The 15734-nt window shown below is 48.8% G+C and overlaps 6 protein-coding genes across 6 annotated transcripts; 2 read left to right on the top strand and 4 right to left on the bottom strand.

Annotated features, from left to right (window-relative positions):
- Nucleotides 1-154: 154 nt before the first annotated feature.
- SEC1 (vacuolar sorting protein VPS33/slp1) lies at nucleotides 155-2626 on the top strand (the record flags this gene model as incomplete). The annotated part of the gene is made up of 7 exons (XM_033567782.1): nucleotides 155-188; nucleotides 267-304; nucleotides 373-460; nucleotides 518-664; nucleotides 715-917; nucleotides 969-1435; nucleotides 1510-2626. 7 exons carry the CDS (start codon nucleotides 155-157, stop codon nucleotides 2624-2626), a joined length of 2094 nt encoding a protein of 697 aa, XP_033429777.1.
- A 370-nt stretch (nucleotides 2627-2996) lies between these two features.
- On the bottom strand, nucleotides 2997-3827 carry ATNIH1004_003101 (putative G-patch domain protein; the record flags this gene model as incomplete). Its single annotated transcript, XM_033567781.1, has 1 exon — nucleotides 2997-3827. One exon carries the CDS (start codon nucleotides 3825-3827, stop codon nucleotides 2997-2999), a length of 831 nt encoding a protein of 276 aa, XP_033429776.1.
- A 154-nt stretch (nucleotides 3828-3981) lies between these two features.
- Nucleotides 3982-5377, top strand: ATNIH1004_003100 (putative oxidoreductase; the record flags this gene model as incomplete). The annotated part of the gene is made up of 2 exons (XM_033567780.1): nucleotides 3982-4158; nucleotides 4232-5377. The coding sequence occupies 2 exons, from the start codon at nucleotides 3982-3984 to the stop codon at nucleotides 5375-5377; spliced, it is 1323 nt and encodes a 440-aa protein (XP_033429775.1).
- A 227-nt stretch (nucleotides 5378-5604) lies between these two features.
- On the bottom strand, nucleotides 5605-6946 carry GAL10 (NAD-dependent epimerase/dehydratase family protein; the record flags this gene model as incomplete). The annotated part of the gene is made up of 4 exons (XM_033567779.1): nucleotides 5605-5999; nucleotides 6074-6530; nucleotides 6603-6837; nucleotides 6918-6946. 4 exons carry the CDS (start codon nucleotides 6944-6946, stop codon nucleotides 5605-5607), a joined length of 1116 nt encoding a protein of 371 aa, XP_033429774.1.
- Nucleotides 6947-9125: 2179 nt separating this feature from the next.
- On the bottom strand, nucleotides 9126-9434 carry ATNIH1004_003098 (uncharacterized protein; the record flags this gene model as incomplete). The annotated part of the gene is made up of 2 exons (XM_033567778.1): nucleotides 9126-9167; nucleotides 9222-9434. 2 exons carry the CDS (start codon nucleotides 9432-9434, stop codon nucleotides 9126-9128), a joined length of 255 nt encoding a protein of 84 aa, XP_033429773.1.
- A 3760-nt stretch (nucleotides 9435-13194) lies between these two features.
- PELF1 (polysaccharide lyase family 1 protein) lies at nucleotides 13195-14505 on the bottom strand (the record flags this gene model as incomplete). The annotated part of the gene is made up of 4 exons (XM_033567777.1): nucleotides 13195-13803; nucleotides 13854-13934; nucleotides 13983-14319; nucleotides 14366-14505. The coding sequence occupies 4 exons, from the start codon at nucleotides 14503-14505 to the stop codon at nucleotides 13195-13197; spliced, it is 1167 nt and encodes a 388-aa protein (XP_033429772.1).
- Nucleotides 14506-15734: the final 1229 nt, after the last annotated feature.

The raw sequence follows: 15734 nt of genomic DNA, 5'->3' as shown, positions 1-15734 counted from the left end.
CCTACCCCGGATAGCTGTTTACTCCTGATCGCCTACCTTTCGCCATCTTTCTTTTGTTTTTCCCGGTCCTGTCGCTCCCAACCTGCCATTCGGGTGATTTCTTTGGGGTCTTCCGACTAATCTATGCACCGCTGAAGGCTGCCGGTCAGCCAAGATGAGCACCTCGATACTCCACGTCCAGCGTGATAGTGAGTTGGCATAATTAAATTCCCCTCACGCTTCCCCGTGGAAGTGTATGCATTCTAACAGCCTCCGCAACGATGTAGTTATCCTTAATACAATCCGTTTTGCTGCAGGTGAAGAGGTGAGATTGCTCCCTCCTTCTCCCCTTACCCTCCGTGGAGTATGGAACTGACGATGGCGCGTTGGTAGTGGAAAGTTTTAGTCGTGGATGAGACTAGCCGAAAGTTGATTAGCAATTCCGTGAGCGAGGATGATATTCTGAACAACAATGTCACCAGTATGTCCACCTTTTCCGACGCTGGGGGAACTTCACCTGAATGATCGCTTTCGCAAGATGTCGAACAGATCGAACATAGGCGGTCGCCCAATCCTGGCATGGATGCATTATATATCTTGTCGCCTCATACGCATATTGTGGACTGCCTGATGGCCGACTTCGAAAGGAGGAGATATAGGAAAGCATGGTTAGTTTGGACAGCAGGTTGGTCATGTGCACTTCCTTTGGCCGCAATCAGCTCTAACGTCGTCTAGTTCTGGATCCTCAACAGCGCTCTAGAATTGAACGATCGCAGATGGCCCAAGAGCAGATTGCCAGTTTTCGAGTGATAAATACCGACTACTTCCCCAGAGAGTCGCGCGTTGTTACGTTTCGAGACCCGTGGAGCTTTCCGGTGTTGTTCCACCCTGGATGCAACCACTTGATTCGCACGCATCTGGAGGCGTTGGCACAGAAGGTGAGATACAGGCGGTTATGAGTGCGGGGTTGGCTACTGACAAACGTTGAGGTTGTATCGCTTTGCGTCAGCTTGGGAGAATACCCAGTGATTCGATACTATCGACCAAAAGCTCCCACCCACGAGGCCGGTGTCCTGTGCTCGCACTTGGCCCGATTCATCCAGAATGAATTAGACCAATATGCCCACTTTCAACGAGATTTCCCTCCACCTTCGCCCCGGCCTCGAGGGGTCCTTCTCGTGGTGGACCGGTCTATAGATCTCATAGCCCCACTCATCCATGAGTTCACCTATCAGTCCATGGTGCATGATTTGCTACCAATCAACGATGGGGACAAGGTGACCTACAAAACCGTCGTCAATGAGGGCGGTCCAAACGAGGAGGTGAAGGACATGGAAATCAGTGATCAGGACAACATCTGGGTTGACTACCGACATCTCCATATGAAAGATGTGCTTGAAAAGCTGGGCGAGGACTTTGCCAAATTTAGAGCGGCCAACCCCCAATTTGCCGATGAGTGAGTGTTTCCCTTTATTTTTACTTTTCTGTATACGTTTCTATGTAATAGCATCATCGCTGACATCTCAATAGAAACAAGGCCAATGTTGACACGATAAAGGACATGCTCGCTGGCCTCACCGAATTCCAGCAGGGCAGAGATGCCTATACACTCCACCTGAATATGGCACAGGAGTGCATGAAATATTTTCAAGAGCATAAGCTGCTTGAAGTGAGCTCCGTTGAGCAATGCCTTGCAACGGGCGTGGACGAGAACTACAAAAAAGCGAAAGGACTGGCTTCGCAGTTGGTCCAATTGATGGATGACGAGGCCGTCGGGTATTCGGATAGACTGAGGTTATTGCTGCTCTACATCATCTACAGAGGAGGTCTGGTTCCCGGGGATATTAGGAAGCTTCTGGCTCATGGTCAGCTTCCACCACAAGACAATGAGATTATCTACAACCTGGACTTATTGGGCGTCAGAGCAGAAAAGCCATTGAAGGATGATAAGCCGCCTGTTCAGCCGCTGTTCAACCGGAAACCCCCGTCCCCAGCCGATGCGGGTGAAATGAGTCTGTCTCGATACGAACTGAATGTGAAAGTGATGCTCGAAGAGCTTGTTAGAGGAACGCTGGATCCGTCCGTTTTCCCATTTACCCGTCCGCAAACCGACGCCGATGGAATGGGAGCGCACGATAGCCTATCTCAAGCGTCCCTCCGAAGTGCCAAACCGACCTGGGCACGAACCCGCTCGGCGACGGAGCAACCTAAACAACGCATTATTGTCTTCATGGCGGGCGGTGCGACGTACGGAGAGTCTCGTGCCTGCTATGAAATCTCCCAGGCATTTAACAAAGACACTTTCCTAGCGACGTCACATATGCTGAGCCCTAGCTTGTTTCTGCGGCAAGTTGGAGATCTTAGCGCTGACCGAAGACGACTAGATATCCCCGCCGAGCGACCCAAACCTACAGCTCCGGCCCATTTATTCGAGAAGGAAGCTCCACCTCAGCCTGTGCCCAAGAAGACTCCTCCGCCGATGTCAAATCTCAACTCTCCGGCACCTCCTTCGGCGGCTATGGGCGCCATGTCACTGGGACCCAAGGTTCCCAAACCCGCAAACGGTGCGCCTAGCGGCACTATTCCTGCCTCCAGCTCAAAACCGCAAAAGGAGAAGGAGAAGAAAAAACGCCATTTCTTCAGGTAGTATGTCTGCTGAAATGCCTTTACGTTTTGCGGTAGTAATGCCTAACGGGCCCTGCGGTCATGGCCGTTCGCGATCCGCTCGTTGTTGTATTATAGCGCTGTGATACCAATTTCTCTGAGTTTGTATGTCTTGAACACCCCTGGCGCTCATAGCGCCACCTTGACTTAATGAAGGAACAGGTAGTCTGTTTCAATGTATCTTTTTGCGCTTATTTGTGTGGTATGATCTCCTCTAATCAATTGTATGTAGCTCAATCATGTACCTATCATCGCAACCACAATCATTACAAATAATCTATAGATAGAATTCGACAATATGGGTATCACGCTATAAAACAAGTCCAAAAACCCAAAATACACGTATCCAATCCCTAACCCTCTCCAGCAAGATACCTCTGCACATCATCATTCTGATAAAACATCTCCCGCAACCTATCCCCTCTCTTCCTCATCTCCGCGTGCCCCTTACGCACCTGTTTCGCATCCAATTTCTGGATCTTAGCCGGCCGAGCCACCTGCTTCAGCTTTCTACCGTCTCCATACTCACGATCAATATCAGCACCTAAACCCACCGTATCGACCTTTAGCCTTCCTTTCAGCGGTTCTCGGATCCCTTCCCGTCCTGGCGCACCCAAACCCAATCTACTATCTGGATCCCAGCCATAGGCGGAGAGGTACCGCAGGCCGTGACGGGTACGGTCCAGATGCGACGGAGGATGGGAGTGAGTCAGGCAGACTTGGTGCGCGAGAGAAGCTTCATGGAGACGGTCACGGTCCTGCGTCGTAGATGATTCATTCAAGGTCCCTGTCCCTGTTCCACGCAGAGGGAGATGACAGACTTGACAGCGCAGGGGGCGACGAGACCCAGACGGTGAGGATGGAGCGGATTGGACCTCGGCCGTGACTTCGATCTCCGCTTCAGCGCGGTCACGTTCACGGTCACGTTCACGATCGCGATCCTGTGGGATATCGAAGGTGTTTGGTCCCTGGTCGCTCTTGGGTAGCACGATCGAGAGGTATTTATTGGCGATGGTTGAACCAGACGGTGTTGAGGGAGTAGGAGCGGAAGAGGTGCCTGTGGTGGTGTTGAGTTCGTGGTCGGAGGAGCGAACAAATTGGACGCGTTTCCGACTGATTCCAGCGCCGAAGACGCGCTGGTCTTCGGGAGAAACGAAATAATCTTCGTCGTCGTCGGGGGTCATGGTTGGGACGTAGTAGTTGGTATAGAGGATGGCGAAGTTTGATTGATGGATAAGCGGGAGATAGCCGCTACTTAGATAATTCATTCTCACCTTCCGCTCCTACTGTCCTCTCTCCTTCCCTACTCTCTATTATTTTAACCGTTAATCCACCACAATGCCCATCCCTTTGATTGCTCAGGGGATCACTGAGGGCGTCTCATCCATCCCATATGCCTATACGGTTCTCAGGGCGCTGCCATGGGTGCTCCTCGTCGCTGCGCTGAAATACTACTTCGGCGGAGCTCGAAACAGCTCCGAGCGAGTGATGCACTCGAAAGTCGTGATGGTGACGGTATTACTCTATTTTGCTCCCCTTCAGCCACCGGATTAAATAAATAGTGCATCGCTGACGGGGCCCCCCTTAGGGCGGCACCTCCGGGATTGGAGCCAGCGTGGTGTATGAACTTGCATCACGCGGCGCCCAGGTCATCCTTCTCACGCAGCACGCTCCGTCGGATATCTTTCTCGTCGAATACATCGAGGATCTGCGGAAGTCAACGGGGAACCAAATGATCTACGCCGAACAAGTCGACCTGTCATCACTACACTCTGTGCGCACCTTCGCAACCAAATGGATCGATAACGTGCCCGCACGTCGACTGGATATGGTCATCCTATGCGCCAACACTGCGGCACCATCCTCCAGCCTCAGGAAATCTACCATCGATGGCCTGGATGAGGAGTGGCAGGTGAATTATCTCGCGAATTACCATTTGCTGAGCATCCTCAGTCCCGCGCTCCGAGCGCAGCCGGCTCATCGGGACGTCCGGATTATCTTCACAACATGTTCTAGCTACATCGGTGCTACGATTGATCTAAAACAGACTGATACTATCGCGGCGGGAACTAACGGCGGTAGCGATTCTTCCCGAGCATCGTCACGATCAAACAAGCCCACAAAACACCCCAAGAAGAACAACAGCAAACCCACAAGAGGGGCAGGGAATAAGAAACGAACCAGTTTATTCGGCATGAGCAAACTATCATTGATGGTCTTCGCCCACTCTTTCCAACAGCACCTGAACGCGTTCAAACGCCCGGACGGGCTACCGCCGAGCACGCGAGTGCTCATCGTGGACCCGGGATTCAGTCGCACCCCGGGCACGCGACGCTGGTTAACCGGCGGTTCGCTATGGGGACTCCTGATGTACCTCCTCACGTGGCCATTCTGGTGGTTGGTGCTCAAATCGCCGCAACAGGGGGCCCAGGGTATTCTATATGCGGCCATGGAGGCGCAATATAACCGGGGAACCGGAGGATGGATGATCAAGGAGTGCCGAGAGGTTGATTTTGCCCGCAACGAGGTGCGGGACGAGGAGATTGGGAAGCAGCTGTGGGAATTCAGCGAGAAGCAGATCGAGGTCAAGGAAAAAGAAAGCGCAGTGAGACGTGTCCTGCAGCAGAAGGAGAAAGAACAGCAAGAAATTCTTGAGAATGCGTCGTCGACAACGGGGAAGGGCCCTAAAGAGCAAACACCGGGGTCTCGACGGAGTCGAAAAGGCAATAAATAAACAGTGAGACGCTGATCGCAAAAAGCATAGTCAAATATAGGAGTAATAGACCCAGACAGGAATTGTAGACGCTATTAGGCACCATCTGAATACTCGACACTAGCTGTAAATCGAATGGGTTATATAGAAAAAAGGAAATTCGTCTCATTCGATCTACTAATTCTCGTGTCTATCCATTCGATATTCTACTTCCCATTTCTTCTCTCTCCCGCTATCCCGAGATTCATTTATTTCTTCAGCTGATCCAGCAGCTCAGCAGGAGGCTGTTGGCGATAACCCTGAGGGTTATTCTGCGTCCAGCGCCAGAGATCCTCACAGGCCTGCTCGAGAGTGCGCTCGGCCTTCCAGCCGAGCTCGGCGTTAGCTCGGGTAGGGTTGGCCGTGAGGTTGAGCACGTCACCAGCACGACGGGGGGCAACCTCGTAGGGAAGATCGCGGCCGACGGCGGCTGAGAAGGCACGGACCATCTCGTAGACGGTGCTGCCCTTTCCGGTACCCAGGTTCCAGGCGCGGACACCGGGGTTGTTGGCGCGCAGGTAGTTGAGGGCCTTCAGATGGCCGTCGGCAAGGTCAAGGATATGGATATAGTCACGGATGGCAGTTCCGTCGTGAGAGGCGTAGTCTGTCGGGAGGGGGGATTGAATTGGTCAGCGACTTGTATGCGCGGAACGTCTCAGGGAGGATTAGAGAACTTACCGTCTCCGAACACGAGCAGCTTCTCGCGCTTGCCGGTGGCTACCTGAGCGAGCAGGGGCAGCAGGTTGTAAGGCACACCCTGAGGGTCCTCACCCATGATACCGCTGGGGTGAGCGCCCGCAGGGTTGAAGTAGCGCAGTAGGGCACCGTTCCACTTCTTGGCCTCGGCTTCGTTACCGGCCTTGAGAGCATTGTTGCGCTGGGCGTTGATCACGTCGGTGATGGCGTTCTCAACAGCGAATTTGGTGTTTCCGTAGGGGTTGGTAGGACCCAGGGGGCAATTCTCAGGGATGGGGATCATGTCGGGGAAGCGAGTAGCATCACCGTAGACGGTAGCCGAGCTGGAGAAGACGATGTTGTTGACATTGTGACGGACCATGGAGCGCAGGAGACAGATGGTGCCGTAGACGTTGACGTGGTAGTAGTCCAAGGGCTTCTCACCGGACTCACCGACGGCCTGAAATAGCGAATCGAGAAGCATGAGTGTACTTGTGCAACGTAGTCTGAGGGTCCACATAAAGAATCATACCTTCAGGGCAGCGAAGTGGATGACACTGTCGATGTCGGGGTGGGCCTCGAAGACCTTATCGAACGCGGCCTCGTCGGTGACATCGAGCTGGACAAACTCGGCCTTCTTGCCGCAGATCAACTCAATGCGCTTCAATGCTTCCGCGGATGAATTGTACAGGTTGTCCGCAACGACGACCTTGTAGCCGGCCTCGAGCAGAGCAAGAGTGGTGAAAGAGCCAATGTAGCCCGTACCACTACCGATTGCGGGGTCAGGTTAGATACAAATATATGTCTGGAGATAAAAGGAGGAATGGTTGCTTGCTTGCTTGCTTACCCGGCAACGAGAACTGAACCAGCAGACATAATGACGGAAGCAATTGAGATAGATTGGCAACGAGTGGCAGGAGGAGAGCTATCGAGGATGGGGAGTTAATAAGAGAAGCGACGGGGGATACTTAAGAGTATTATTTAAGGGGCAAATGAATCCTGTCTGGTATTTTGGATTGGTGGGGGTGGGCTCGTATCGTACCGTCCCTTACGGCCCGTATGTAACCTATCTGCCGCGCGATTGTCTCGCCATCTCTCCTCAGGCACAACCTCCATGGGCTACCCTATATGATGTGTCTCATGGTGAGCCTAGGTAGGCCTCTCTCATCTCTCCCATTGTCACATTCCCTACACTGGACGGTAGTTGTCCTACAGCAAAGACATCTGTCGAGGATCGTCAATACGGGCCCAACAGGCCCAACAGGCAACGTCACCAGCGGGACGATCAACCATCCTGAAATTAATGCTTGTCCCCAGTGGATTCAATAAATCGTCTAGATGTCACGAACAAGATCTAGTATGTAATGCTCCTGGTAATTAGGAATACATGTGTCAGTTTCCAGTCACGCAAGGCATTCTTTCTTGCGTTGAAACCGGGCTCTCGGAGCGCCTGTCGACCGTTCATCGCCTGGAAGAGAATACTGTGCATGCCAAGACTTGCAGAGAACCCTCAGTGAATAGCCTGATTCTGAGAGAAGTCCGTGCAATTGGTTTTGCCTCCAATCGTCATGCGCAAAGTGTCGGGTCGACGGTCCCACACCACACTGGGCGAGCTCTTTCAAAAATCGGTCCACAGTTGACCCACCAAGACTGTTCCAGGCATAAACCCTAATGGGGCGAATAGAGTAACACTCCATATACTGCTACTGTGTATGCCAATACCATTGCATAGAAGGATATGAGGGGCCCCGTAGACCCCAAGTTTGACTCCATAAATGTTTATTTTTTTAATTTCCAGGTATGTATTCAAACTTGGCACTGTGATTCTAGCTAAAATACAGCCATTGAAATACGGAGATACAGACATCCTGTCGCATTCCGGCAAGTCTAATAGTGCAATCCAAGAACGAAAAGAGCCTCCCTAAGTGGCCATCGAAGAGTGCCATAGGCCCCCTGATTCTGCTATGGACTGACTCCTTTATAAGACAATATCTCCTCCCAAATAGTATGCCAAACTGATGACCTGTTTCCTTTGGGGAGATATTTGAGAAGATGGACTTAGTTACCAGGAAGTCGGCAGAGCCTCCCCCACTGAAACTTGACTCTCTGCGTGATAGCAGTGCCAATACAAAGCTGGTAAGCGGATGAAAGCCAGGATGATTAAGCTACGAGCAACCTGATTATGATAAAATTGGCAGCATCCTTTTCAGTCCGGTAGAATACTGTTTGTTTTTCCACCATGGAGTCAGCCAGTCAGTTGCTTTCACCCGCTTCAGCTAATTTGGATTGTGGCACGTCAAGTCCATCTTTCTACTCAGCTCTAGTTTTTGTCACCTTCCTCCATCCCTGGTCATTCTTTACGGATAATATGTAGGCTGGCCTGCGTGCTTTAGATCTAAACTGTCAGGCCAATTTAACCGATTCGACTGACGGATGATAAGTAGATATAGTTCAGGATACGTGGGAGTATACGTGGAGCAACGCTTCGGCGGCCGTTGTGCAATAACGGTTTCAGCAATGGGAATTACGTGCTATGGGATTTTAGCTTAGACTGTTATTTCTTTTATCTAAATTTTGCCTTTATTTTATCACAGAGCCTTTAAATGGTTGTTATGGAGCATCATATATGAAGGCGAGCCAAATTAGTCAGTGCGGTGCTGCCATGTACCCATACTTTTCACGATTGAATTATTACCCGCCAAACTTACCCCAAGAAGAAGACTGGTTCATTCTTCTTCTCTCGGCAAATATAATCGGATTCTCCGGCTTACCCTCTTCATCATCCAAATTAATTTGGATGCCGAGGAACCGAGAGCCCGCTGATATCTTCCTCCAGCACCCAGGCCAATAGAAGGTGTCTACCGATTGCCAGTGCTCATCCTGTACGTGTATCGACTAGCCAGATCCAACCATTGCAGTTGGCGCATGCACCGTCGAATACGCGCGGTATAGGGCAACATTCGCTAAACGGACGCATACCCGGTGAGACGCAACATTCAGTCAGATAGGTAGATATTGCTGTATGACCGATAATGCTGCTAGACATGACGAAGTTCTATCCTGCGCGAACAAACACATTGGCAAGGGATGCAAGATACTGAAGACATTTAATGTCAGCAAATCAGCTCAGGGCCCATTGGACGATCGACACTGTTTTCGAACCAAACGGCGGCCCCAAGAGAATCTGTAACTGCCCAATGGAGTGGATAGCGGCTTTGGTAGCTTCAACTGAATAGGCTGCATCATAGGCAAACTTACTGGCTTCAGTATTGATCTGTATAGCAGACGCCAGGTGGAAACTTGCAGCGAACTCCCCAACAGTTTTTAGCTCTTCGATGAGGGGCGCAGCATATAGTTTCGACATTGATAACCTGTATTATTAAACCATCTCTGTTGCTCTCAATGGCCCGGAGACTATTGTCTGTAGCACAAATATATGCTTGGATCTGAGCTTTATGGGCGCCATAGCCAAAATCAAGCTTGGTCTGGGTTGAGTATATCATCTTCATATATCTCACCCCCTTTGTCTGGATTGCCTGAATTCTGAACTCCTATTTGACTGGCCAGCTCCGGTCTGCGGGTAGACAAGATAGGGTTAGCGAGCAGATTGGTAGGCTCTTGTACGTACGGCGGAACCAGGCTTCCAGTGTAGGGGGGCAGAATGTTGTTGGTGCCACTTGTATAATCTCCTCTAAGAGCTGCACATCCTGCAGCAGGCATCTAGCCATGAATAGCTACTCTTGTGTGGTTTTAAACACATATGCAGTCCGTCGGCGAGCAGCTAAGAAGCGACGACTCGCCTCGGACACCCTCCAGCCGACAGATAACAACCGCTTCGCTCGCATCACTTTACCTTTCGTTTCTGTGTCTTTCTCCTTGTTCTTTTGGTGGCGAATTCGAATTGCCGGTCCGCCTCCGTCCGAAGGAAAGGAAACGGATTTCCCTCTAGGTATGGGGGCCACCACTTGTTATCCTCCAGTGGCCGAAATGCAACCCTCCCACCTGTCCATAGATCATGTATATCCGATGCCAAGCACAGCGTATTTGATACAGAGTCTGCATTACTGATTTCGGGATGACAGTATATATTGCATGTTGAGCATATTCGGTCACTATCCGCAAGCTTCCTCAATGGTCTCTGCCTTGTTCGTCCCGTCTTTCGCCCTTCGAATACAGACAGCATCGGCATTGGCAAGTTTTTCTTTTGTCCAATGCTGGACCGTCGAGTACAATCCGGTTTTAGACTTCGTTCAATCACATCGTGACTTACTGTCCCCTCCTCAGCTTGTCTTCCTTGATGTTGTCTACTGGGTGGTGTTGATCCTGTGGGCTGGCCTACAGGTGTTTCAGGTCTCTTAGGCGGCATGGCAACTCTGAAGGGCGAAATGTGGGATCGTGTCTCATATAGGGAAATAGTTGTGACGAGGCTTGCCTTGAAACTAGCAATGTGGTAATGCAGATTAATGTGTACCACGTGCGCAGGGCTAGCTCTTATAATAACGCACGAATTCGCATTCCGTCTTCACAGTACTTCTGCTTCAGCTCCTGTTTGTAACCGGCTCATGATGCGACAAAAGCGTGTTGCAAATATAAGGGGAATGGAATCTAGCAGCTCGCAACGCAAAGCTAGAAATAAATTAGCTCTGTGCGCTGAATTGAAATAGTAGCATACTTTTGTTACCTATCTTTGACCAGGTGACCCAGCCGTCTTTAACGCGACGTATCAGGGGTAGTATGCCGGGGCTTGCCCACTCGAATGTTGGCTGATCCATGACACATATTTCTTAGCTAGCCGAAATGTATTCTTGACAAAATCATCAGTCTAATATCCCGCTTTCCATTCACATACAATCTTACACGCACTATATGAGGGGAACATTGAAGTGCGGAAGTGTGTTGCATGATTGGAAAGCCCCCTTCAATTCAGACACACGGTTCGTTCAGGCACGCCATTCTCATGGAGCATGACCACTTTTAGCCGTTGAAAGTCTTATATCTTTCCTGCATGGGTCTCCATAGCTAGCAAGTAGCCAATAGAGGCGAATTCAAGCTGCTGTATCAGCTACTTTCCAATATATTGTTAGCAAACTGCCATAATATGATCAACAGGATTATAGGCAAGTATACAAGTACTCGTACCCTGTAAATAACCAATTGTAACTTCATTTAGTACCGTGAGGATTTCGTCCCTTTGTAATATCGAGTCTTGATAATCCGGTTCAGACATCTTCATTGTCAGCCATTTGATGAAAGACCCGTGCAGAGACGGAGAAGATGTGATAAACAGAGATAAGAGGTTGAATGCGTAACAATATGGTACACATCGTCAAGGTCTGGCAACTAGAGGCGAACAATTGGAGCTACATCAGGCTGTTTGATGTTATTTGAAATATCCTCCCAGCCCCTGTAATTATCCTTCTCCCGGATTTTCCTTATCAAGGCCTTCTGAATTTATTATCGACAGGACCCAGCATATCAGCCAGTTAGAGCAACCACCGTGTTATAATTATTTAATAGGGGCTGGACGAGAAAGACAAGATATCCACAGATTTCTATCGCTCTATTGAAGACCGACGTGGCAAAAGTCCCTAGATAGTGTCAAAATTGTCCGTCACCGGCTTAAAATATCGGCTCAAGCATATCCCGTAGACTTATAACAGCCTTTTCTTTTCAATGCCCAGATGTTTGGATCACCCTGTCGTTGAGTAGCTAGAAGCTGGCAACGTGATTGAGAACAGTGGTGAAATTAGAAACACGGTCATAGTCAAAATGAGTGCTGGTCATTATGCCCACAGAAAAAATCTTGACGAAGGGAGCAATCCACGCGTTCCCCATACAAGAAACAGTTTGCGCACGCTCTTAGATGTGATCAACCAAACCCAATGCATACTGGTATCTAGCGTTGCAAAGGGCAAAAAATTTCTGAAGTTCCAAATTCGATCTTTGACCACATTCAACTGGGCTTATCCCTCTCGTTCATATTCATATCTAAATTGAGCCCATTGTGGGTTTGTTTTATGGCAAAGAAATATGGGGGGACTGAGTGGTATATTGTCTCTCGTATCGTTTGTTCGATACCATCTATCTTCTGTCAGGAAAACATAACTTGCAAAGAGATGGTCTTAATAAATACATACATTTACCTGGCTAACTAGGACCTTGGCACCCTTGTTGTAAGGTGGAATTTGATGGCCATTTGTTTCGTTAATTACTTAATATTATGTATTCCACCTGGTACATCCAGTGGAAAAGAAATAACCGATCCCGGTAGCCGGACAAGAGATCATTCATGCAAGACTTGCACGGATAATACTCCCCTCTCCTACAGCAGAAAGACACTCTGCTGTTGTTGGTTGGGTCTTAACCGACTTTGCAACTGTCGCACCCTGCTTGTCAAGTGCCCAATGGATGCCGCGAGAACGGTCAAAAAGACGCATAATGCTTAATTTGGTTGTGATAAGGGCAAAAGTGCAATCTAATGTCGTTAAATGCATGTGATCACGGCAAGGGACAGCATACTTGACGGTATGCCTCGACGAGAGTTTCGACACAAATAGTCATATCTAGTGGCTTTGACAGGTTGTAAAATTGAGGAAGTAAAAATGGATGAAATTGCTCTGTACAATCCACTATTAATCCAGGTAGGCTTTAAGCAATGTCATAAGAGGATTGGAAGAATAACTGAGGCTTGTTCGTGTTCTTATAGCTTATAGATGTCACAATGGAACAAAGGTGACTGAAGGCACGCCTATGGTGAGGGAATTGTCAACTGTTTGACATTATAACAACGATGCCAAGGGAACTGCAAAGAGACCACCATATATGTCTAGAATTAAATCATGAATAAGATATAGAAACAGGTAGGAAGGAGGATTGAGGTCCTATATATGCTTCGATCATTCACATACAAGTTGATTTACTTCAGTAAATCTTATTCACATCTCTATAAAGAAAATACTTAGTTAATACACTTGCATTAACTATTCTATACGTATCGAGGTGATAAATCTCATGGGATGGATATTGCTGTAATTATGGCTGCAGTGAAGAGAATTGCAGTAAATGGAATTTACTTAGTACTAGCTTATAGTACCCTAGAATGATATGAGCCGTGTGAGTGTACATCAGTATAACTTCCCAACACCTGCATTCACCTTCACGCTCGCTGGAACATCAATAACTTCCTTATGGCCCACCAACGAGCCCTTGAATTTCGCTGCCTCGGTCAAAACCGCCGTATCGACCTTCTTCGTCCAGGTACCGGACTTAACCAACTGGTTCCATTCACATATATATCCCAGAGACCCTGAGCAGGCACTCCCCGAGTCCGCCGTCGGCACATTGTAGATCAACGAGCCGCTCTTCAACGAGGACTCAGTCAACGGAGTATCCACACTGTCAAAGTAGTTACCCTCCAGCAACACCCAGGTATTGGTATCAGTGTCGAACGAGTGTCCACCAATATTATGGAAATAGTTATTGACGCCGTGGAAGAAGATACGCGAGCCAGCTTTTTCAGTGCCCATATGTGGTGCGCGGCCTGACACGTCGTGCACCCAGTTTCCAGAGAACGTGTAGTAGTCTTCCTTGCCGATGAACAGCATAGTCCAGTAGTGTTTGCCATTGCATCCCGCTGACCATTCGGTGCGTCCGTCGAATTCGTTGTTGGAGATGGTGACGTGACCGGCTTTACCCCAGCCGCTGACAATGTGTTGACGGCCCGTCAGGGAGAACTGTTCTGTTAGCTACGACGAATATGGGAATCAGAAATGGGAATGCTCACCTTGTTGTGGTCAATCCACACCTGCTCGGCGTCGTCAAGGGTGAGTGCATCTCCTCCCCAGACATACTGAGGGTTCAAATTCTGCAGTGGTCAGTCTGCGTCTATCAGAAACTGAAAAAGATATTTTACCGTGATATGGACATTCTGGATAATCACATTCTTATTTCCACCTGAGATACGCAATCCCTTGCCCTTCAGTACACCATCGTTGCCCACGCCGACAATACTCTTGTTGGAACCCACGTTCAACGGCGTGCGCGCTGCATTGTCATATGTACAATCATACCAAGTTCCGTCGTTGCACTCATCGACGATCCATCCCTGGCCCTTAGACGTGCCTCCCTTGCATGTAGTTGTATCTTTGCTGCAGCATTTACCATTGGTGGTACCTTCAGTCCCAGTGAAGTCCCAAGTACGATCGATCAGGACGGTCCGGGGAATGTCGTCAGTGATCCACTTAGTGAGTCTGCACGCGTTAGCTGGAGAAATCATGGCGAGAAAATAAGACCTACTCTTGAAGACTCGACGGAGGGGCAGCCTTCGTGTCACCACCTCCAGTAGTTCCCGCTGCAAACCCATACGGCGTCCCCTTGACCTGAGCATATGCTGAGACCGAAAGGGCCAACAAACTCGGCCAGAGTGCGGTCTTCATAGTATTTATCCTGACTCTGATCTCGATAAGCTTACCACTCACTATCCAGTCCTACCACCACTTTAAGTAGGGAATTGCTGCATACAGTCCTTCAATAAACCAAGCTCCAAAATTAGCATTGGAATATCCTGTCCTGAGTTTCTCCGTGAATTCCCCATTTGGAATACTCCGTTCTCTATGCTATCTTGAGAGGCGGTCTATTTAACCGGATCGCCGTTTGATAGCCAAGGACGAACACCCACTGGGTATGGCGTCGAAGATTTTACACTAATCAGGAGAGATGTTTCAAAAGAGGCCGTAGTGGCCCTGGTTTGCGGATATTGTTCACGGGCCATGCCAAGAGTCCGTCGTTGGATGTAGATTGGGTCTGACGAGTCACGAAAGACATTAACTATTCAGTGAGTTGTATTAGTCTACCTCAGTAGATTAATATGTTGTAAAGGGTTGGGAGATTTCCTGTTCCTGACAAGCGGAGGGTCTATGGGACAAGGCAGAAGCTTACAAAGTGTTTTGAATACACTAAATATAACCTTCCAAATACGTACGCCAACACCACCACTAGTTAAAGGCTTAATTTCCTCTGCTTTTTAAACGCCTCAAAATACTCGTCAGCTTGATCACAAGGTCAGTAAACTGCAAAAAATTCTTTAAAAAAGAAGAGCTCTATCTAGCAGTCCTGTGTCTTATATTCAACATCTGAGGGCAGTAGATACCTTCAGCGACAAATAAAGTCTGTACAAAAACAGAATAAGCGGGAAACAAAAAGGCAAAAGAGGCGTGCTACTGTAGGTAATAATACTCTTTTAGCAGTACGGGAAGGTGAGGATCGTGTTGAGCAGCTCGATATGCGGCTTAATAAGGTTATTAAGGCTAGTTATGTATATCTGTACATCGCCAGCGAGCTCCACCACGCTGTAGTGGGCGTGGGACTATTGGACATTCTATACAAAGTTGCCCTAGTAAATAGCTATTTATTTTATGCTTTGAATAGTCTAATTTAATGGTGTTGGTGGTTATAAAGCTTCATTAGTTGTTGTTGTGACGAAAATTATCCGCTCGGTTGCATTTACCACTCGGCCGTGGAATACGTTAATTAACTAGTTGACTAACTAGCTAATGTTACAATATCTTATATAAATTTATCCTCCCTTTTAACAGACTACAAAACCAGTAACCTCCGTCAGGTCCAACATTCAAGAGTTGCAGATCTGCCATCTGACCTTTGTACC

Source organism: Aspergillus tanneri (assembly GCF_003426965.1).
Source record: "Aspergillus tanneri strain NIH1004 chromosome Unknown AapTan_1_pilon_pilon_pilon, whole genome shotgun sequence".
NCBI lineage: Eukaryota > Fungi > Ascomycota > Eurotiomycetes > Eurotiales > Aspergillaceae > Aspergillus > Aspergillus tanneri.
The sequence above is the reverse complement of the archived record's forward strand: the minus strand, read 5'-3'. Positions and strand labels throughout refer to the sequence as shown.